The 24,429-nt window shown below is 38.8% G+C and overlaps 1 protein-coding gene across 2 annotated transcripts in view; it reads left to right on the top strand.

Annotated features, from left to right (window-relative positions):
• Positions 1-24,429, top strand: part of LOC121969805 (NAD-capped RNA hydrolase DXO1-like) — a 76,385-nt gene that overhangs the window by 36,962 nt on the left and 14,994 nt on the right. For both annotated transcript variants that reach the window (XM_042520062.1, XM_042520061.1), the window contains exon 10: positions 23,157-23,203. In XM_042520062.1, coding sequence (XP_042375996.1) covers positions 23,157-23,203 — 47 coding nt within the window. The remainder of the gene's footprint in view (positions 1-23,156; positions 23,204-24,429) is intronic.

Here is a 24,429-nt window from a genome sequence, read left to right as displayed (position 1 = left end):
AGAACACTTGACACCCTCCTATATTTTACCTATCTTGATTGTATCCTATGTAAAACATCCCAATCAACCCCTCCATCCTTATGTACAAACAATCTTAGATACTTATAATTTTCAATAACAAGGAACTCATCATCTCCCATCTTAACAATTGTCTTGCTATGTCTATTACTACTAAACTTAAATTCTATATATTATGCTAAATAAAAAATCTTTAACTTCTAATGTCTCCTGCTAAGATTCAAGCATTTACTCTTAGATGTGTCTAGAGAGTTTATCCATAACTAGTGTAAAAGGAGTATTGTGTATTACATAAGAACATCAATTCTTATAACACCTTTGTGAGATCAACTTCCATGGTATTCTAAAATTTAATTAAATAATTCTCTTGTGTCATATGATATTGAAATTCTATTTCAATATGTATCGGTTCTCCTTTGGGAGTTGTATTGACACCATTAGAATTATAACTGAAATAATCATAGAACATGTACACACATATCCTTAAAGTTAGATCACCATATGATTTAATAAAACTATAATTAGAAAATTGAGAGTACAATGAATCTTAATCAGCTAGGTTCTCTGGCATATCTTTGTAATCACAAGCTTTATTTTGTTTTCCACTCTACTGAGTTCGTAGATATTACTTTTAATAGGTCTAGTGCTATGATGATCATCCTGGGTCACATTTTTTGTATGCAACGTCACCCACATGTTTAAGGCTCAAGTGCTGAAGTGGAGGGAACACAAGTTTCACATCACTTAGTGCATCTTAGATGTCATCACCTTTATCAATAGTTGCATTATTGTCGAGGTCACTATCATCATTTTAAATTTCTTGGCGAATTATAGTAGAAGCTGACAATATTTGATCACTCACATCAACTCTCACAAGTTCATGATCACTCCATGAAGTGAATTGTGACTAATTATTAATTTAGCTTTTCTCAGGTAAGCTAGATTATGTAGAATAGATTTGGAAATTTCTATTCTCTGTTGTGACCTTTAGCCTGTATAAGATTGAGATGTTTGAAAGTGTTTAAATTAAGATCCAGAAAAATTCACTCAAGAACTGCATCATCTTTTTTTCTCACTGACACATCTCCCCTAGCTCTCACTTCTTCAATTTGTTGGGTAAAGAGTTAAGACGGTTATAGTGGATCTTCTGCTTCATTCATAGATTCTCAGCCTCAACAAGGTTACACAAATATATTTTTAAATCATTCTTATTTTTAGATAAAGCTAATATCAAATATGTCAGATACCATTGCACTCTTATTTTTTCCTTCTCTTTTGTTCGAAGATGCATATTATAATGAACATACATCATCTTCTGCAGGAACGATAAGAGAGACGATTTTACACTTTTGTATGAATGAGTGAGAAAGTGGACCAATTTATTTTAAAGACAGTTGAAGACGTCGTTTATGAAAAAATCCTTATTATAAACTTTTTTAGATTTTGAGCTGATCCTTTATATTAAAAGTTTAAAACCTTGTCTTTGTGGCTTCTTTATTTTCTAAGAAGCCTCGCTTTTGGGTATTTATCTGGTGTCCGATCAACCTGACTTCTAACTGCTAAGTACCCTGTCACCTTTGACTTATATGGACTTCTCATCTATGTTGATCTTCTTGGACTTTTTGTTTTGCCAATACTTGTTGAACTTTTTCACTACAAATTGTGTTGAACTTCTCCGATTGCTAGTATTTCTTCCATCCACTACACGTGTAGTACTTGGTAAGCATCCTGCATCTGTGCACTTGCAAATTTCATCAGCAAACACAACATTAGCATAACACCCAACACATTAAAACAACTTGGTTGAATTCGATCACTTAGGGTATGATTGCACTAATAATCTACCTAGAGCAACTTGATCAGACTCTACTACTTGGGGTATAATTGCATCAACAAGTTTTCTTGTTATTAAAAAAAAATACATTGTTGTTAAATGAATATCTTTTCTCATTTAGCTGACTTATTTTTATATCGCATTATTGACATAATGTTGAAACTTTGATGGCTTGTGTAAATGCCTCTGGATGGTACATCATGAATTAAGTGGTAGACGTTATCCATTTGCAACTTCTTGTCCATGTCAATCTTATTAAGAACAATATATAAAGGTTGTATCGCCATAATAATATATAAACTATAGTCCCCAAATCTAGTAAATATTATCACTTTTTATGCCTCTTTATCCTCACTAGTGTTAGGATACAATGGCTTCCTAGGTTTCAGAAATGAGCATGACATTCAATAGATGAAAAAGGTTTAAAAGTATTTTATCAACAATTAGTTTCTTTTAACTACTTTATTGTGGTTTCTTCATGATATTGTGGTTGCTATTGTTTGACATTATTAAATTATTAGTGTGTTGGACATGGTGTCTTAATAATGTTGAATGATCTTGATCTAACAACTCTCTAGCCTTCTTTAAAATTGATATAGTTGTCTACACACCTGTCACGCCGTGAGTCTGTCGAGAAAATTTCAAGATTCTCCCGCATGTGGACAATCAAACTTTTCACATCCTCATATACCTCACCCACAAAGTGTCGGAATAATAACAATAAATATCAATCACGCGAGTTATATAGATATTCACCCTGGTATCACAACCACGAGCTAATAATAGTAATCACGACTAGCACTAAGCTCATCAATCCCTACTCTACTCAACTACACTGCTCAAATCTGGATCGAACTCACTTCCGTCAGGCGGGCGTGTATGATCCAACCATCCAAATCCATCGACATAATAAAATCCATACAATGTCCATAAGTAAAATAATCCAAAACATAACAAGTTCAAAACAATCTAATGTAAGAAAAGAAACCAAAAGAAAACCAGAACTCTCCGACAAAAACTATCAACAATGGAGGGGGTGAGTCCAACACTCAAATAGGAATCTGACATATCAAAGAAATAACACTACCAGACAATCGATACTACAGTAGAGATAAAAATATGATCAAGTCGAAGTAAACAGGAGAATGAATTCTAACCAGACCCGAGTATAAAGACGATGGTATAGGAATCCCGAGTGGTATATAGAATCGATCGATATGTCAAACGTAGGTATCAACGATACAAAGATATAAACGCAGTAGAAACATATACGATAAATGCATATGCGTGCTAACGAACGATGCCGTCACCCACCGACGCCACCGATCATCTCACACACGTGAGGCCGAGGCAGAGTGTGAGAAGTCGAGACGTCACTGCACGTCACGCCACTACAGAAGGATGGGCGGACGCTTGAGATACTTGTCGATCCTCCTACCCCAAATCATAAATGGAGGAGCGAATGCCTCATCTCCAAGATACTAGACGGGGAGGAACCGTTTGACAACACGCAGGTCACACTACGCTGCTATGCGACCAAGTGGTGAGTCCTCCGCTGCAACACACTCACCGAAATCGACCACTAACCCATGGTGGTGGTGTGTGCAGTCCAGTAATCAGCGATGTGCTCAACAATAATGGAGCGGACTATCGCAAAGACGCAATCATACAAACGGTGCGTGACACTAACTAAAATATCCCGACCTAATCCACGTATATAAAACGCATCATAGGTCAACGAATCAAAACAATCCAAAGGTACACAGAAGGTATAAAACCTAGGTCCTGAACATGGTAAAGCATGGTATATCACTACCCCTATAAGCATGTATAAACAGGTAAAATATACATGAGATGCAAACCAATCAATAAATCAAGCATGTACCAAGATTTGGGTAGTGATTAATCGAAACAGATAAGAAACACAATTAATGCAACATGTTAATTTCATTACTAAGCATATCAAGACAAAAAGTCAAAAGTACCCGCCTCCAATCGAAATGGTCCAGTCCGATATCGAGATACTCGTCTCGCGTCAAGGTCCTGTGTCACCAATACACATATTTTATTTAGCTACACTCATAAAAATAGCTAAATAAAATCCCTAAAACTAATTTAGGGAAAAACCCTAATCACATAACCTCAATTACCTATTTAAATCTAATAGTTAACTAGAGTTAGTAACTTAACCCCCAATCAACTCTTTAGATTAGAAAATCCAAACTTAAATCCATTACACAAATAGATTTAAAGTTAAACCTAAAACTAATTCTAGTAACAAATTCTTTCTTTTCTTCACAGTACACATTCTTACCTTTGCCCTTGATCTAAAACCCCTGGCAATGTTTGTTTGAGTGCTGCCGGCAATAAACACCACTAGAACCAAGATCACTTCCAACAAATCCTCACTGGTTAGGATCAAAAGAAGAGATCAAACAGTGACGATTACAAATCAAAGAATATACCTCGATTCTACCTTACTCCGAGACCCCCACAGCTTCAAGAAAGAATAAAATAGTGCATCCTTCTTCAATGATCGGCAACAGGAAGAATCCACAGACTATGCTAGGCACGGGAGGCAGCCGACTGATGCGGCACCACCCTTTGATCTGCTCCAACAAAGAGGCGACTGAGATCTCCACGGTAAGGGCGAAGGGTGACAGGCAGAGGTAAAGACCTCGGCACAGAGAAGAGAAGAAGGCGTCGGGTGGTTGCCTGGTACAAGGCCGAGAGAGGATTGTCCTCCCTTCCCAACGCGATGATCCTAGGGCTAGGGCACCGGTGGCCGGCGCTAGGCTGTGGAGGCAGAACAGCGGTGGCGTGCGTGAGGAGATCGGAGAGACGCGAGAGGAAGGAGGCGTCTGCGATAAGCCACCGGCACTAAAGATCACCACTGCGAGGGCCGAGGGGCGACGATGGCTAGGGCACAAGCAATTGGGGCGGCAGAGCAAAGGAGGAGAAATAGTGGAAGGAACCACCGGTTAGGGTGGTTAGGGCTCGGAGGAGAATCGGGCACACGAGGACTTTCGGCGAAGAAGAGAAGAAGAAAACAAATAAAGGAATAAAGCAAAAAGAAATATAAAAGGAAAAGGAAATATAAACATTTCCTCACTTAAATAGGGTAGCCTAAACAGACTTTTCCGGGTCCCGTTCTTGTCCCCGTTAACTCGTCCATACGAGCTCCGAAAAATTCTCGAAAAATTTTCAAAAATTCCGGAAAATTCCCTTATTAATATTCACCTATTTTCCGGTATTTTACATTCTCCCTCACTAATAAAAATTTGGTCCCCAAATTATGTACTATCGAGTCAAAAAATATAGAGTATAAATGCAGTGAAATAAATCATATACCTCAAGTGAAAAGATGGGGATATCGAGCCGGATCGTATCCTCAAGCTCCCAAGTAGCCTCCTCGTCTGAACGATACGCCATCCGACTTTAACCAGTCGGATAGTCTTGTTCAAGCAATCGACGCTCCTTCCGGCCGAAGACTGCATCGAACCTCCTCATAGTAATGTCAGTCGAACGAACTCGAGACATCACAAGACACGCGTCGGATCGTGCGTATCTCCTCAAAGATGATACGTGAAAACATCGTGAACGCGAGGATTCGGTGGTAAGGCCGGTAAGCCACACCGCTCGATCCTCTCCTAGATCTCGAAGGACCAATATACCGCTGGAGCTAGCTTACCCGAGGCTAAATCTCTTCACCCTTTCGTGGGTGAAACTCGAAATACATGGTCGCCAACAGAAAACTCCAAAGGTCTGCGCCTCCGATCCGCATAACTCTTCCGACGGTCCCGCGCCTCGACATCCTCCGTCTGATAATACGGACCAACTCGCATCCTGTGAACTCTATGAGGTCCCAACACCTTCTCCAACCTCATCCTGAGAGGATGTGGTCAAGGCATAACGCCTCAAACGGTGCCATCCGGATAGCCGAACGAAAGCTATTGCAGTAGGCAACTCTACCAACAACGGTCCTCCCAACCGCCTCCAAATCCATAACATGACCTCGGCAGTCCTCTAAAGTCCGAATGGTCCGCCGATCCGCCCATCCGTGGACGGAAAGTCAGCATCAAACGGAGTGCCGTGTTTCAAGGCCCGCCGCAGACCGCCGTAAACGAGACGTGAACCGTGGATCTCTATCCGAAATGATACTAATGGAACACCATGTAGTCCGATAATCTCCGACAATACAGATCCGCCAATCGATCCAAGGGATCGGTCCTGATCCTATCAAGAGTGCGCGGATTCGTTAATTGATCACGACACACCCAAATCGCATGGCCTCGCCGTGTCCCTGCAAACCCACCACAAAGTCCATAGTGATGTGATCCCACTTCCACCGTGAATAGGGAATCAAGTAATCCCGCAGTCTCAATGTTCACCTTCACTGCCGATGCAAGACATCTAGCTACAAAATCCGCGATGTCTTTCTTCACGCTGCTCCACTAGTAGGAACGCCTCAAGTCTCGATACATACGGGTCCCACTGGATGGATCGCAAATCGAGAACGGTGAGCCTCCCGGTAGCTCCTAAGACCGGATGAGACCGAGGTACGATAATCGCCTCGGAAGTATATAACACCCTCCTCGCCTCATAAACTTGGCCACGCCTCGAAGCTATCTCGATCGCCAACGAATCGACAATGCCGATCACCACCGAGCCTTCTGATCTTCGCCCCGACGACGATCGAGCAACCATGGTAACCAAAATCGCCTCAGTAGATCCTCCTCAAGGCCCAACTTCGTAAAAACTAGCTAATCAGTGGTAAGTAGTCTCGCAAGACTGTCTCGCCGAAGACAGCAACCACATTAGCTTTCCGGTGGTAGCTAATGGTACAATCGTAATCCTTTAGAACTCCATCCATCTCCTCTCGGAGATTAAGCTCCTTCGAGTGAAAATATATTCGAGACTCTTATCAGTGAGAATCTCAAATGTAATACAGATAAATGATGCAAAGCTTGAGCAAAGATGATGGCGCTAACTCCAAGTCATGAATCGTAGTTCTTCTCATGCCCTTCACGAGAAGCATAAGAGACTACTGTCAGACGTATCAAACCAAACCCAGAGAAGCATCGATAGAGTACAACCATCCTCTCCGTAAGGTAAGACCAAAACCGAGCCGACACTAATCTCCGGCTCACCGAAAGTCGATCTCACAATCCTGACCATGTGAACTCACGCCTTTCCGGTAAGACGTGTCAATGGCGTGTGTTAGTAAAACCCAAAACGCTAATATCCTCGCTAGTCCTAAAATCATGGATCTCCTCCGACTTGTTTGCTCTGCCTCGATCTTCGAGGATCAATCAAATACCTCTTTAGAAACCACGTGTCCTTAAAACCGATCGAGGATAACCACACTAACTTCAGATGTAAGAATCTCCAAACTATACGAAGACGCTGCAGACGCTCCTCCTGAATGCGAGTAGACCAATATGTCATCAATGAAAACGATAACAAACCGATCCAGATACTCAAGAAAAATGCGGTTCATCAAGTCCATAAACACCACTGGAGCATCGGTAAGCCCAAACGGCATTACTAAAACTCATAATGACCGTCTTCTGGATATCTGAGTCTCTGACCCTCAACTGATGATATCCGAATCGCAGATCAATCTTAGAATACACTGAAGTACCTCTGAGCTGATCAAACAAATTCTCGATTCGTGGTAATGGATATTTATTTCTGACGGTCACTGCATTCAGCTGTCTGTAATCAATACTTAACCTCATAGTGCCGTCTTTTTTCTGAAATAATACCGGAGAACCCCATGGGAAACACTAGGCGAATGAATCCCTATCCAAAGCTCCGAGTCAACCTCTGCTCAACTCTTCGCCATACGACAGCGATGAAGTTTTGAATCACCAATAGTGAACTCCACCGGGAGGCAAACCAGAAGCTTCTCGTGGAATACATCCGGATACTCGACTACGTAAACGCGAGAGTCATGAGATTAATCGAGATAATAGAAACCACGACACCGTGATACCGAATCGCTGAAATAATCGAGATGCCGTCGTCTCTAATGCCAGTGAAACTCCACGAGGGTTGGTTCGAAGGTCGACCACTGGCAATCAACGGTAGCATGATATACCGATAGCCAATCCATGCCAAGAATGATATCAAACTCGACCATCTCCAATACTAGAAGATCTACCGGTATCATGTTGCCAAGTCTAACGGCAATCTCTCGATCTCCGGTGACGCCTAATGTATCACCGGACGGTAGGGAGACATCGCTGCAATCTAATAGTAGGTAATCTACCAATCTCCGGCATAAAGGTACACCAGTATCAATCAAAATATCATCGGAAAATGCATAAATGGAAATCGTATCATGGAAAACGGATCCGCCTCACTGCATCCTCCCCGTAATCGCATGAACTCGCCCTCCGGAGGAGGAGGAGGAACCCAATGTATCGAGGTCCTGACTACATAAGACCGAGAGGATGGTGATTGATCGCCGACCGAGTCGACATCGCTCGGATAATAAGGTCCTCGAACAGAACTGGGTGCAATGAAGCACCGAGTACTCTGCCCAAGCATGCCAAATGCCGCCGAGGCTGCCGACGCCGTGAGGAATGAAGCCGCCTCGATACGCGATCGACTAGACTGCCCCTCGACTGACCTCCTAAGCCGTGCCGAGCCTTCACCGACAATCTCGCTCAGGTGCATTGCAGTGCAAGCTAGGTGATCTCTAGATCCACATCGAAACAATGAGTATCACCGAAGGTGGTTGCCGTTCTCTGAGAAACCGGAACGCCCAAGAAGACTCGAGACGAGACGTACTCGACCGACCGCTCTCACGACTACTCGATGCTGTCTGCCGCCGCGCGGATCCGCTCCCGATGTCGACCAGATACTTCCTTTTCCTGTCCGGATATCTCTGAGCTAACTCTATCATCAAAGCTCGAGCCAGTGCATCGTAGTAAGATGTGATCCCTAAACCGGCAAGTCGTATATGCAGATAACCATCCAGAATAAATCATGCGAGTTCTGTCCTCCGCAACTAGCTCGACAAAACCGAGCCAACCGAGGAATTGATTATACTCGGTCACGAGCGGTTATTCGCCTCGAAAACTCGCGAGCCATTTGATAAGACAAGGAAAGAAGCGGCTCAAAAGCCTCTCGAACTGGTCCATGGACGTTACACTCACCAACGAGTAATCCACTGCATTAGCTTCATCCCAGAATGGTAGGCGCACCGCTTTCTCCCACCAGCAAGCCGTATAGAAGAAAGTTCTCCATAGTCTCTATCCATGACAGCCATACTCGGATCGAGATCTCCGCGGAAAAGAGTGAAACGAGTCTTCATCGACTGTCTTCGAATCCTAGCCCGCCACAATATCGCCGCGGAGCCACGGGCAGGAGTCGAACACCGATACTACAGTGGTACCGCCGGAATAAAAGTGGCCGCGGTACGGTAGGTAATGGTTGATAGCCGGTGCAGATCCCTAATGCAGGCCGGGGTACATCAGATGATCTGGGGCACAGGGCCGCCGTGGATACATCGAGATCCAAGTGGCGGTGGTCAATACCGGAGCGAATGTCAGTACATGCACTCAGAATAGGTACGCTACCGAGGTGGGTACCTCTATAGAGCCGCCGGTCCGAAGCCCAACGTGCCGCCGAGTCCTGGCACTCACCGTTCACTATCAGGCATCTCATATCCAGATCCGGTCCTCGCATGGTCGCCCAAAGACCACGCCTCGCAGAATACGAGTAGATCGTATCTGTTAAATTAAATTACGGATATTACTACAAGTATAAAAATCATTAAACAAACATCATACCTATTTGCCCGAGATGTTCGCCCCCAACTGACCTCAAATTCAACGAGAATATCGGAATCCAAATAACCAAACGAAATCCAAAACATAACCATATCGAATCCGAAACGTTTCAAACCTGCTAACCAAATACCCGTAATACCAACAATGTATCCGATAAATCTCGAACACCAAAAGGTGTATCATAACCGCCCGATACCGATAAATTGCATCGATAAATCTAAATCCATAATATAAAATCCAACAAGTATCGCCAACTTGGCTCTAATAAATAAGTATCAGGTTATCCCAAACATCTAAAATACGAAACAAAAGATCGATACCACTTCACGGAGGTCCCCGTCCGAGAAAATTTCAAAGATCTCACGGTGGACAATCCAAACTTTTCTACATCCTCATATACCTCGAATAATAACAATAAATAAAATCAATCACCACGCAGCTTATATAGATATTCACCTGTCACAACCACGCAGCTAATAATAGTAATCACAAACACTGACTGAAATCCACCCTACTCAACTACACTCGTAAAGCTCAAACCGACGAACTCACCCTTGTAGTAGAATAAATCCAAATCCAAATCCATCGACATAATAAAATCCATACAACGTCCATAAGTAAAATAATCCAAAACATAACAAAACAATCTAGAACGAAAAAGAAACCAAAAGAAAACCAATCATATCCTCGAGGTCTGCAGGGACCAGCAACTGAAACTCAACCCGAAAATATCAACAATGGAGGCGTGAGTCCAACACTCAGTACAATTGATATGCAAAGTAAAGAAATAACACCTAACACTACTCCTGATATAAGAAAGATAAAATACGATCAAGTAAACAGAGAGGAACTAACCAGACTCGAGTATAAGGACAAACAATGGTATAGGAATCATGTAGTATCCAAACGATACGGATATAAACGTGCACAAACACAGCAATAAACGATGATACGATGACAGGCGATCCCGTCACCCCGACGCGATCATCTCACACACGATAGTGAGGCCGAGTCAACTCCAACCGTCACTACTCGATGAGTGACCGAGTGGACGGGATGTTGTCGAGTACACCTATCCTCCTACCCCAAATCATAAATGGGAGCGAATGCTCTCTCTCCCAGACTCAAAGACGGGAGGAATCTCTCGGATAACACGCAGGTCACACTATGAGTGGACCAACGGTGCTAATAGTCCTACACTTTGAATCGACCACAACCCATGAGTGGTGGTGTGTCCAACTGTCGATGTGCTCAACAATAATGGAGCGGACTATCGCAAAGACGCAATCATCGCAAATGGTACGTACGTACTAACCAAAATATCCCACCTAATCCACATGTGTATATAAAACGATCATAGTCAACGAATCAAAACAATCCAAAGGTACATAGAAACCTAGGTCCCGAATACGGTAAAGCATGGTATATCACTACCCTATAAGCATGTATAAACAAATATATGAGATGCAAACCAATCAATAAATCAAGCATGTACCTAACCGAAAGAGATAAGAAACACAATTAATGCAACATGTTAATTTCATTACTAAGCATATCAAGACAAAAAGTCAAAAGTACCCGCCTCCAATCGAAATGGTCCAGTCCGATATCGAGATACTCGTCTCGCGTCAAGGTCCTGTGTCACCAATACACATATATTTTATTTAGCTACACTCATAAAAATAGCTAAATAAAATCCCTAAAACTAATTTAGGGAAAAACCCTAATCACATAACCTCAATTACCTATTTAAATCTAATAGTTAACTAGGGTTAGTAACTTAACCCCCAATCAACTCTTTAGATTAGAAAATCCAAACTTAAATCCACTACACAAATAGATTTAAAGTTAAACCTAAAACTAATTCTAGTAACAAATTCTTTCTTTTCTTCACAGTACACATTCTTACCTTTGCCCTTGATCTAAAACCCCTGGCAATGTTTGTTTGAGTGCTGCCTGCAATAAACACCACTAGAACCAAGATCACTTCCAACAAATCCTCACTGGTTAGGATCAAAAGAAGAGATCAAACAGTGACGATTACAAATCAAAGAATATACCTCGATCCTACCTTACTCCGAGACCCCCACAGCTTCAAGAAAGAATAAAACAGTGCATCCTTCTTCAATGATCGGCAACAGGAAGAATCCACAGACTATGCCAGGCACGGGAGGCAGCCAACTGATGCGGCACCACCCTTTGATCTGCTCCAACAAAGAGGCGACTGAGATCTCCACGGTAAGGGCGAAGGGTGACGGGCAGAGGTAAAGACCTCGGCACAGAGAAGAGAAGAAGGCGTCGGGTGGTTGCCTGGTACAAGGCCGAGAGAGGATTGTCCTCCCTTCCCAACGCGATGATCCTAGGGCTAGGGCACCGGTGGCCGGCGCTAGGCTGTGGAGGCGGAACAGCGGTGGCGTGTGTGAGGAGATCGGAGAGACGCGAGAGGAAGGAGGCGTCTGCGATAAGCCACCGGCACTAAAGATCACCACTGCGAGGGCCGAGGGGCGACGATGGCTAGGGCACAAGCAATTGGGGCGGCAGAGCAAAGGAGAAGAGAAATAGTGGAAGGAACCACCGGTTAGGGTGGTTAGGGCTCGGAGGAGAATCGGGCACGCGAGGACTTTCGGCGAAGAAGAGAAGAAGAAAACAAATAAAGGAATAAAGCAAAAAGAAATATAAAAGGAAAAGGAAATATAAACATTTCCTCACTTAAATAGGGTAGCCTAAACAGGCTTTTCCGGGTCCCGTTCTTGTCCCCGTTAACTCGTCCATACGAGCTTCGAAAAATTCTCGAAAAATTTCCAAAAATTATGGAAAATTCCCTTATTAATATTCTCCTATTTTCCGGTATTTTACACCACCTACACTGTATATTCTTGAACTACACCATCTATTAGGCTATATATGTAAGATACAATATGATATTCTATAGTTGCATTAACAACAACAAATCACAAGTTTATGATGCTTACCCATAGAGGCCTTGTCTAGCTATAACACATCATTTTCATCCCTTCTTGCATGATATGATCCATATTTAGATCTCCTTTACTATCATTGAGTTATAGACCAACAATTTTATGTGTTGAGGGCTCGATACTAGGATTGTGGATGTTGAATATGATTTTATGATACAATATATTTTTTGCTACACTAGATGGAATTTGATTGATGTGGAAAAAATTTTGCAATGCTTGGACTGAGAGATTTTGTTTTCTCCTTTATGTAGGTATTATCTGTAGGACCATTGCAGGCCATGACTAGACTGGATAGAAGGAACGGGTGTATAGATGATAATTTAAGGGTGCGTTTGGTTTGCACCGTTTTCATTTTCATTTTCTGGAAAACGCGCGTTTTCTAGAAAACGCGCGTTTTCTAGAAAACAGAAAACGACTTTTTGTCATTCTCTGTTTTTCTAGAAAACGATAGTCAATTTTTTAGAAAACGCGCGCGGAAAACGCAAACCAAACACCGTTTTTCAGAAAACGCGCGTTTTCCAGAAAATGAAAATGGAAAACGCGCGTACCAAACGCCTCCTAAAATTTTCTTTTTTTGGCAAAATATAAACGTTCTCGTGTGTGGATTCACTTAGTTATCTTAAGTTAGATTGCAATGATAATGTAATATTAATAACAATAAATGAAATTGATACTAACAATACAATTTTACATTGGTTGAAGCCTTGCTCCTACTCTACTGCTTATTGATTCATTAAGTGAATTACTTTCAAAAATCCACTAGTCCAATTCCTTTCTGAAGGTGGAAAAACATCATTAGTATCATGCAAAAAGCAAGAGAGACAAGAATAATACCAAGCGCTAGAAGTTGTTTAGCTTGGACATTCGATTATAAGAACTTCACAAGGGAATTGGTGCGCCTCTATTAAGTCACATATCCCCCGAAAACTTACATAGAAAGAACTCAAACAACTAATTTTTGAGCGCTTTTAGTTGACTTAAATAAAGTTTAGTTGATTAATTAAACATTTCTAGTAGTTGCATACCCAACGATCTTTTGGCTAGTTGACTGCTCATCAGTTAATGTCTAGTTGACTGTGCATTAGTTAGTCGACTAAAGCTTATTTCAGTCACTGCACTTTTGAGTCTCGATTGAGAAGACCATCAAATCAATGTTAGCAATATCTAAAATACACCTTTGTTCTATGGTAGGGAAAAAACAACCAATGCCACATCATGATGAGAGAACACGAACACTTGTAATGTTCAAAATCACAATTTGTGTCGGTTGCTTCAACGATATTGTTTTTGTATTGTTGATCTTTTGACATATGGTTTTGGTAGTAAATTAGAGGTGGAATAAAGGAGATGAGAAGGAAAAAAAAGAATATAAGACAATGTGTTATTGTTTAGATTTTGTGTTCAATATTAAAGGGGAGCCTTGACGCAATGGTAAAGGTGCTGCCATATGATCTAGAGGTCATGAGTTCGAGTCTCAGAAATAACTTCTTGCAAAATAAAGTAAGACTACGTACAATAAACTCTTTCCCTGGACTCCGCATTGGTAGGAACTTCGTGTATCGGGTTGTCTTTTTTTTCTTATAATTTTGATATTATTTTGTATGAATATAAACTTAAAAAGAAAATATTATTTTAAATAATTTTGACCTGATGATGTTGACATGACAAGATACTCATTGAGAAAATTAAAACACTTAAATAAGAGACATTGAATGTGTCGAGTAATATTGAGTTTCGATTATTTATTATAATGATACATTTTGACCTTGCCACTTAGCACGGTACAAGATTTTAAACATGGAACAAACCATGATTATCAATATCATTGTCACTCACTAGTGTTAGGACTAGTGCGACTGAGCTAGAGGGGTGAATAGCAAACACCCCTAATTTAGAACTCAAAGAATTCTTGCTAATTACTTAGCAAGGTTAGAACCATTAAAACATGGTGAAAATTAAAAGAGAGTAACAAACCAAAGACATAAAGACATAATGTGGTTCAACAACTCATAGATTCCTAATCCTCAGTCTATTGTTCCTTTAGGTGGATCACCCCTAACAACCACTATTTTTCTCTTTATTGGTCGATTATTGAAGGTGGTGATACCTCTTACAAATGATTTGAATGATTTAGCGACTACAATATTTGTTAGCTAATCTGACCATTGTTGATTTATCGACTCTTTCCACACCTAGCTCTTGTAACAACAAGTATCTAGAATTTGTCATCAGTCGATCAATCCCATGATTGTCGATCAACTCACTTTGTCGAGACGAAAACTCAAGTTAGGCTTGACCGCGAAGCTCCTCATTTAATGTTTGAAGTTTCACCAATTGACTGATAAGGTCCATCGGCTAAGTCTACTAAGTCCATAACTAAGATATTAGTGAATTGGTATCTAATACCAGTCTACTGGTACATTAACTCTGACTACTTCTAAGGTTGAGTTTGCCTATATTGAGATCTATTGTCACCTAGATACATTTTCTCTCAACACTCAACTCACCAAGAGGTAACCTATGCCTTGAAGCCATCTTGACTACTCATCCCTTGGATGCACCAAAACTTGCAGCTCCTTATGTCATCCTTCATGCCTTTTCCTACATAGTTCACTTCCTTAACTCAGTCACACTTGAATGCTCCTTGTCCTATGATCCCTTGAATCCTTTTTGTCATCCTTCTCCAATCTCCATGGATCTCAAGCCATCGAATCATCAACCAACCTTGGCCACACCAAGATGTTTCCATGTGTATATCTTCAAGTCCTGCACAATTCAAATACATATATTGAATACAACAAGAATCCTAACAAACTCTTTGCCCAATATATCAAAATGCATCGATTAATCCTTATTGCAACAATCTGTCCTTTTTTGATGGAATATGTTTAACTTAGGTAATCATGAATGATAAATGCACAAATATGTTAGGGACAGACGACTCCTTCGGTTTAGCTCCCCCCTCGAGCTAGTAATTTTTACAAAACATACAAGGGAGATTGAATTTTTGAAAAATTCTAACTTTAAACCCCCTTATTTATCTCCCTCTTCGCCATGCATAAAAAAGATTGTACCAAATAGGCTTAAAACCTCATGATATTACCTTTAACGACGATTTTAAATCTATGTCTTGGATCTACATAGAATATTAGCAAGCGAAAATAGCAAAAAGTCTTTTTTTCTGACTATGTTTGCAAGTACCAATTGACTGAGCACGGTTATCGAGCGAATGCAAGTCCAATTGTAGTTGACTAGTTTATGAACCAGTCAACTTGTTTCTATTGATTTTCAAAGTGCACATTTGAATTTATAAACCTTAGAATTTTTTAAAATTTTAAAGAGGTTTCTCTAATGTATATTTATCAAGGAAAAATCAATTTTTATGAAAAAGGTACCAAGTTAACCATTTTAAGTGAATTATAAGTTAACCTCATCATTGTTGATTTTTATCAAGACCCACTATTTGTTTAAGGGGATTTTTGACAACTAGTAAAGGTCGGGTCCAACCAGGTTCATTAAATTCCTTCAGTACCCCTCCCTTCTAATACTCTTGGTCTTATCTTAATCCCAAGCAATAAGAGTATGAAAAGTCTTTTTCCAAAAAATATAACAACAACCAAACCTTATCCCATTAGGTAGGGTCGGCTATATGGATTCTTTTACGCCATTGAGCTATATCTCCTATTATATCATCATCTATACTTAAATAAATTTTATCTTGTTTTATTGTTGCTAACCAAGTTTTTTTTGGTTTTCCTCGTTTGATATGTGTGTTTGTCATAGTTTCACATCGCTTACTGAAGCATTTATTGATCGTCTAAGTAGATGCCCATACCATCTTAAACGTCTCTCGAAGTTTTTTCTCAATAGATGCAACTCCGACTTTTTCTCTAATGCTCTCATTTCTTATTTTGTCTATGTCCACACATCTACCTTAACATCCTCATCTCTGCAATTCTCATCTTCTACTCATGTGCTCTGAGTCATAGCGCAATATTCAGCTTCATATAGCATAGCAGGTCTAACTGCGATTTTGTAGAACTTTCCTTTAAGTTTTAGAAACAGACACTTTACGGTCATATAAAACACCCGACGCTCTCCTCCATTTCAACCATTCTGTTTGTATTCTATGTAAGACATCTCTCTCAATACCTCCATCGTTTTGCAAAAATGATCCTAAATATTTAAAGCTCTTGGTTCCGAGCAACTCATCATCATTATCTTAATAATTATCTCATTACGTCTAATATTGCTAAACTTAAATTCCATATATTCTGTCTTTATTCTACTAAGCTTAAAACCTTGCATCTAATGTTTCTCACGAAGATTCTAATTTAGTATTTATTTCTTCACGTGTTTTATCTACCAAAATAATATCGTTTGCAAACAACATGTACCACGGTACTACGGTACTGTGTCTTGAATGTGTGTAATGAGTTCGTCTATAATTAGTATAAAAAGATAGAGACTCAGAGCTGATCCTTGATATAACCCTATCTTTATTGGAAATGCTTCAGTTACTTTGCATGAAGTCTTTACTGGTCATTATATCATCGTACATATCCTTAATTAGTTCAATATATGTTACACTAGCACCTCTATTTTCTAGAATTCTCCATATAATTTCTCTTAGAACTCTATCATAAGTTTTTCATATATAGATCTTATTTTTTGCTCTCGATATTTTTCATTTAATTGTCTAAGAAGATGTATACTTTCTATTGTCTACTTTCTATTGTCGACCTTCCAAGCATGAATGCAAATTGATTTTCGGTCACTGTAGTGTTTTTCCTTAATCTTATTTATGTTACTTTTTCCCAAAGTTTCATGGTATGACATTATTTTAATATCTTTATAGTTTGCATAATTTTGTACGTCTCTCTTATTCTTATATAAGGGAACTAGAGTACTTACCCTCCATTATCAGACATTTTTTTTTTTATTTTCATTATCATGTTAAATAATTTTGTAAGTCATTCAATACTTTGTTCCTTGGGCACTTTCATACTTCTATTGGAATATCATCCGGTCTAATGGCTTTTCTATTGTGCATCCCATTAGTCTACTTCTTAAGTTTGAATTCTACGATAAAAATTTATATTTCTATACTCATTTGAACTTAAATTACTTAAGTTGGTTACCTAAACTTCATTAAAAAGTTGATGAAAATGCATCTTCCACCACTCTTTTATTTCTCCATCATTTACTAGTACTCTATTATATTCATTTTTAATACATTTTATTTAAGATTAGATCTCTGATTTTCCTATTTTATAAATGTCTCTTGCCCCTCTTTTTGTATCCAATTTTTGATATAATCGTTCAAAAGTTTCATTTTTTGCTTCATTCACTACTTTCTTAGCCTCTTTCTGGACTATTGTATATTTTTTTAAATTTTCCTCATTCTTACAAATATATAATTCTTTATAAGCTGTTCGTTTTTCCTTCACTTCCTCTTGTACTTTCTTAATCCACCACCAAGATTCCTTATCTAGTGATACATGTCCCTTTGATTCACTAAGTACACTCTTAGCTACTATTTTCAATTTTGATACCATCTTATCTCATGTCGTATTAGAGTCACCATATATTTCACCTAATATTTGTACTCCTATCTTCTCCTTAAATATATTTTGCTTTCCATCCTTTAATTTCCACCACTTAATTCTAGGAGTCATATATATTTTCTTTCTATTGATATTATTCTTGAGACATATATCCAACACTACAAGCCTATGTAAGGTAGTTAAACTTTATCTAGGGATGACCTTACAATCTTTACAAATCTTTCTATCATTCTTACTAACTTTAAGAAAGTAAATTTGTGATTTATTATTTTCATTTTTGAATGTGACTAAATGTTTTTCTCTTTTTTTTTTTTTAAATGTATTAGCTAATATAAGGTCATATACTATCGCAAAATCTAATATTATTTTCCCTTCTCCATTTCTCGTTCCAAACTCATAAACCCATGTACTCTCTCATATTTTTCATTTTTCACTTTGACATGCCCATTTAGATCACCTCCTATTAAACTCATTTCATTTGGAGGAATGTTTTGTAATACTTCATCTAAGTCACCGCAAAATCTTGATTTAGTAGCTTTATTTAATCTTACTTGTGGTGCATATATGCTAATTATGTTCATAGTTTGTTCGTTACTATTATCTTAAGAGCTATAATTCGATCCCCTTTTCTAACTACTACAACTTCATCCTTTAACGAACTATTTACAACAATACTCACTCTATGTCTTGCTTTACTCTTTCCTGTGTACCATTACTTAAAACCTGAGTTCTCTATCATCTTTACTTTCTCGCCTACTCATTTTGTCTGTTGTATACACAAAATACTAATTCTTCTTATAATTATTGTATCTATTATCTTCATTGATTTATCAATGAGGGTTCTTATGTTCTATATTTCAAATCTTAGACTATTAGTTTTTCTATTATATTTATTCTTTTCCAACTTATGGTGGAAGAATTCTTGCCTATTTAATACTACACCTAAGTTTTTACGGAGATATAGCGGTCCTTATTGATACATTACAGTCGGACCTTGCAATATGAACTCTTACATATTTAGCACTGCACCCGAGTCTGGAGATGTAGTAGTCCTTGACGAGACGCTACAGTTAGACGCTGTAACGCGTTCCTTTCGGAGAACAACTTAGCAGTAGCACAATAATTTAATGGATCCATTCATTGAACATTTATCATAATTTTAACGCTGGCTGACAATCTAACGCAACCCTTCTTTATCCGGGCTTGAGATCGGCTATGACGGATTTTTCTCCGCTTCCCCAAAAATAAAAAATTAAAAAAAAATCATGTTTTAGGATGATAGAGGTGGTAAACTTTTCCAATGCCAACTTTAAGGTATCAACTTGTTTCCTTAAAGTCTACTTTTCTAGCTTTAACTCTTTAATCCTAAGGTGATATGTGATCATGTGCACAGATTAATGGAGCCAAGTTTACCTTCAAGAATTCTCTTGAAACACATTTTTTAGATTTCATATTTTTACTTACAATATCTAATGATTTATTTAAGGAATTTACTAATTCTACTAACTGATCTTCAAAATATAAGGAATTTACGTCACTTACCAAGTTGCTTGGGTATCATCCTTGGCTCCTTCTTTACTCAATCTCCTTTTTTCTTCGGATGACAATATGGAGACTCCATCATTAATTGCCATAAATACAATGTATGTTTGCTCTATAAGACACCACACTTCTTCATCGGATGATGATGATGAGGTATTGTCTCATGTAGCAGTCAACGACTTCACCTTTGATTTCTATGGTGGTGTCAACTTATTCTCCTTGCCTTTATTTAACTTAGGGCTTTGATCCGCACATGCCCCTATTTTTGATAATTATAGCACCAAATGGACCTTTTTCTTTCTCCTTAATTTCAATTTATTTTTAAAATTTTTCCTTACCTTGCATACCATATAAGCCTCTTTGTCGGTATCCTCCTCAATAGTGTATTCATTAGAGCTAGAGAATGATGACCTTTTCCTCTTTCTTTTTGACAAGTGCTATGTTTCAGTTCCGGTAGGCCTCCTTGTCTTCAACCTCGGGGTTCCTAGAAATATACAATTACATTTTCAGAAACAGTTCATTTAAGGTACTTACATTTGTACCGGTCGATTGATACACTGACTCAGACCACTTTTAAGGTTGACTCCACTTATGTTGAGATCTACCCTCGCCCAAGTATATTTTCTCTCTACACCCAGCTCACCAAGAGTTATACTTGTGCCCTGAAGCCATCTACCGTTAGGTTACTTGGCCCTCAGATGCTCTCAAGTCTGCAACTCCTCCTTGTGACATTGCTGGGCCCTTTTGTCTCACTCAACCCACTCAATTGACTTGGGCTAAGTTCACTCAACTTGCCCAACCACTTCATGGTCAATCATCAAGTGAGCTCAACCATCTAGGCCATGCTAGTATGGGTAGTGCCAAAAATTATGGGTACCTAACCTTTGCTCGTCCTATATATAGAGTTACTGTTAATTTGATCATTCTATTCATAATGATGTGGACACTTGGATCTGTTCATACTATTGTTAATATCCTAGTTGTATCCTACTTGGCATACATGTGATTACCAAGTTATAACTAGTTTTGACTGTAGTTTAATAAGCAAATATCACCACATTACTCTGTCATAGAGATCACAGATATCATAAGTAAAAGAAAAGATATTAAGAAGTCATTTGAGAAATATTTAGACTAATCCAATGACCTTAATCCCTGCCCACAATGGATTCACAAGGTTGTGGACCTAATGTACTAACTATGTCGAGTTGTGATGGTTCAAATAAAAAGTAAACCTAGAAACATACAAAATGCAAACTATGGTGCATCATTTGAAATTTCAAACTATGTCAGTTAGTACACTTTGAATTTCAAATTCCATGAGAGGAATGATACCCAGTACCAAGAGATTGAAATTCCATGTCATGCCATCTGTTAGAGCCAAAATTTTTAGTTCCGCTCAAAGGTTGGCACTAGAATAGGCTAGGGCGGCACAAATGAAAGTCATATGAGTAGGGTCAGACAGTACCTCACTTTGTATCAATTAGCATAAATGAAAGCCAAGAAAAGCTATAAATTATCTCGAATTAGGGAGTAGAAAGCATACAACTATAAGCATCAATAGAAGAAGGCTCCTAGCAGATCGATGGTAGATTCCACTTCAGTGACATTGGCGTCGGCGGATGACTTCAATAGGGTGTGAGTGGGATTGGTAAGGTCACAAACTCATCAACTTTTATAAAACTTATTAGTATTTATAATGTTATTATTATTCAATTAATAATTTAATACCATAGATATTGTATAACATGGTTTGAAATTTTAGTGAGTGGCACGGTCGGAATGTATCATTCTAATAAATTACCGATACTTGATACCACGCGCGATGGGTAATCTATCCTCTGTCATTGTGTAAATCATGTTGATGAGTATTGTGTCATTGACGTTCGACACCACTTACCATATTACAAATTGTGTTAAGATGAATTAAAATAATATTTGCTATTTTTTATAGCTTTTGTTCGTACAACACAATTTCAGTCCAAACTTAGCTATATAATTGTGTTTTCTTCATCAGTTAGGTCGATAGACTGACACAGTATCAAAACACTGTCGTTCCAACTCCATCATGGCTCTAAATTTTGAGCCTTTTTCTGCTCTCCCCCTCCACCAATGGAGCCAAGTCAGTATGGTCTGACCTGACCTACTCCTTTACTCTTGCCTCTTTTATCACACTGCTCATTCTCCCTCTTTATTGCTAGCGCTAGATGGACAGTTGATTTGTGCCTATTGTATTGTGTATCAGAACAAGTCGTCACCAATTTATGATTGAAATTGGTTCCAGAACTGATACTTACACCTTATTACTTGTGTTGCTAGGTCCTTTTGAAGCAGGATTGGATCACATACTTTTGTGTCCTTAATTTGGATAGTGAAAATTGGTATAGGGATTGGAGTAGGTCATTGATTATATAAAACTAGTCTGCTTATTGCACTGTCTTGCCTGAAACCAGGGTGGTTCTGGGTGGTACCAGTCTGGTCTCGTTCAATACTTAGCCCAGACAAAGAGGAGATATTAGAAGACAATGATTGGGGACAAATAAAAAGATTTAATTGATTGAATTTCAGTTGTCATATAACCTTGTATTAAGCTCAAAAGGATAAGATTTGAATTTCAGTTGACCCCTTGAGACACATGGTTTGCTTAAAGTAGGGGAATATTAAATTTTGATGCCTCTGATTAGCAACCTAAGAAGAATTGTTCTTTATCCTTGAAGAATCATGAAAACTAGTAGTAGTTTCTTTAAGTAAACCAAATGAATATAATCTAAATGAGCACAATGAAAGAGAGTTTTTGCAGGAGATTAATTGTTTAAGGTGAGGCATTTCTCTATAAGAGGATATCATATTGCCTTTTTGTTATGTTTTTTGAGACGAAACTTCAGTACTGCATGCCCCTCCTAGTTCAGCTCCCTCCTGAATGAAATGTTCTTAATTTTAGATATCCATTCTTAGCAATGGTACTCATGCTAGTTTATGTCACTCAGAGAAGATTAACTGTGCACCTTCCTGCTTGCTGTGTTAGAATGTTAGATCTGCCATGCTTCACCTTGTATAGTTGCTGACAATGAGGAATAGAGCATCTGGTATGGTTTCCCATTCCAACCCTGTTCCATGTCTTGGTTTTTGGCATCAGAATGATGTGTCTTCTTTATATCAGATGAGATGGAATGATAATTAAAACTAGTCTTTATTGGTTCACACAATATTGTTTTTTTTATTGTTTATGGCATGCATAATGGCATCTTCCTTTTCAGAAGGCAGTGCAACTTAAACAGACCTCAGTAATTTACTTGTGCTGGAATTAGTTGTATGGTTTTGGCTAGCTATACGAATATTTGTAGTTTTTTCAAGTTTTGCTAGGAACCATCATTTTCACAGTGATCAATTTTGATTTGGAGGGTTGTTGTTGCAGATCCAGTCATTCCTTGCTGGTGTGCCATACATTGTTATTGGATTTAGGTAAGTGGTCTCTTCCTGTCTACTTAATAAGGAGAGTTTCGTTTGATAATCTCCAGAGCAATGCAGAACATTAGCTGATGAATGTTTTATCTTGGACAAATGGCTTCCATGAACCTTAATAGAAGTATGATATAAGACTTCAGCATTTTTAATCCTAACGAGGTTAAAAAAATTTTATTTCGTGACAATAAGGATCTTTTGTGCACAATATGATCACTACTGTTTATTTATATAATATATTTATTATTTTCTACTAATATAAGTGTTAAAGGCTTCAAGATTATACTCAAATTCAAAATGTCAAGACATTTACATGGAAGTTTAAACATGTCTAAGGGAGTCTTACAAGCTTTTGATAATTAAGCATGTCAAAGGAAAGTTTACATAGTAGTGTGGAACTATGGATGGGTTTCCATTCTCTCTCTTTTTGTTTTTTTTTATCTTTCTCTTACTTCTGTATCCCTGGAGATCAGATGATCATGCGATTTTTGCTTTGGCCTAGGTGGATTTTAATGGGGACCACATAACAACTTCATATGGCATATACGGTTTGCATCTGTAGTTTAAACTTTATTCAGTTCATTTAATATAAGTGTTTAATTTAGACACTTATTTTTTAAAGGATAACCACTTTATTAATTTTTTTATAAGTAAAATGTTTATATCAATGAAGTCTAGAACACAATACCTAGTAATTAACAACGCTTCATGTCTGATGTAATATTATATCAGAAAACACTCCTAATGACCGGTTAACATGGTTTTGTACATTTCTAAAGATCCTCTCACTCTCCAACTATCCCTCATCAAAGATACAACTATTCCTAGCTCTCCATACAAAATGTATCAAAACAGATATCGCAAGGTGTCTTGCTTTAGTCAAGAGACGACCTCCTCTTAAGAAACACCGAAGACTCGTAGCATCGATCGGTAGGTTGATATCTCTTGCCCCATATGTAGCCACTCTCAGATCCTTTGCCATAAGATTGCAACAGGAGAGCACCCAAAGAACAAGTGCTCCTGCGTCTCCATCTCTCGCCAACAAAAGGCACAACACTGATTTTCCAAATAGTCAAGTCTATCTTTGGTGGGTAGTCACCTCTGAGTCAGCATCCAAAGTGTAATTGCATGACTAGGCTGGATGTAGGCCTTCCACACTGCCCGCACAATGAGCTTCTTAGGATTGGGACACCTAAAGAAGTCATAAGCCTTGGCCACACCTCCAT

This window comes from Zingiber officinale, chromosome 4A (assembly GCF_018446385.1).
Source record: "Zingiber officinale cultivar Zhangliang chromosome 4A, Zo_v1.1, whole genome shotgun sequence".
In the NCBI taxonomy this organism is placed as follows: Eukaryota; Viridiplantae; Streptophyta; class Magnoliopsida; order Zingiberales; family Zingiberaceae; genus Zingiber; species Zingiber officinale.
The sequence above is the reverse complement of the archived record's forward strand: the minus strand, read 5'-3'. Positions and strand labels throughout refer to the sequence as shown.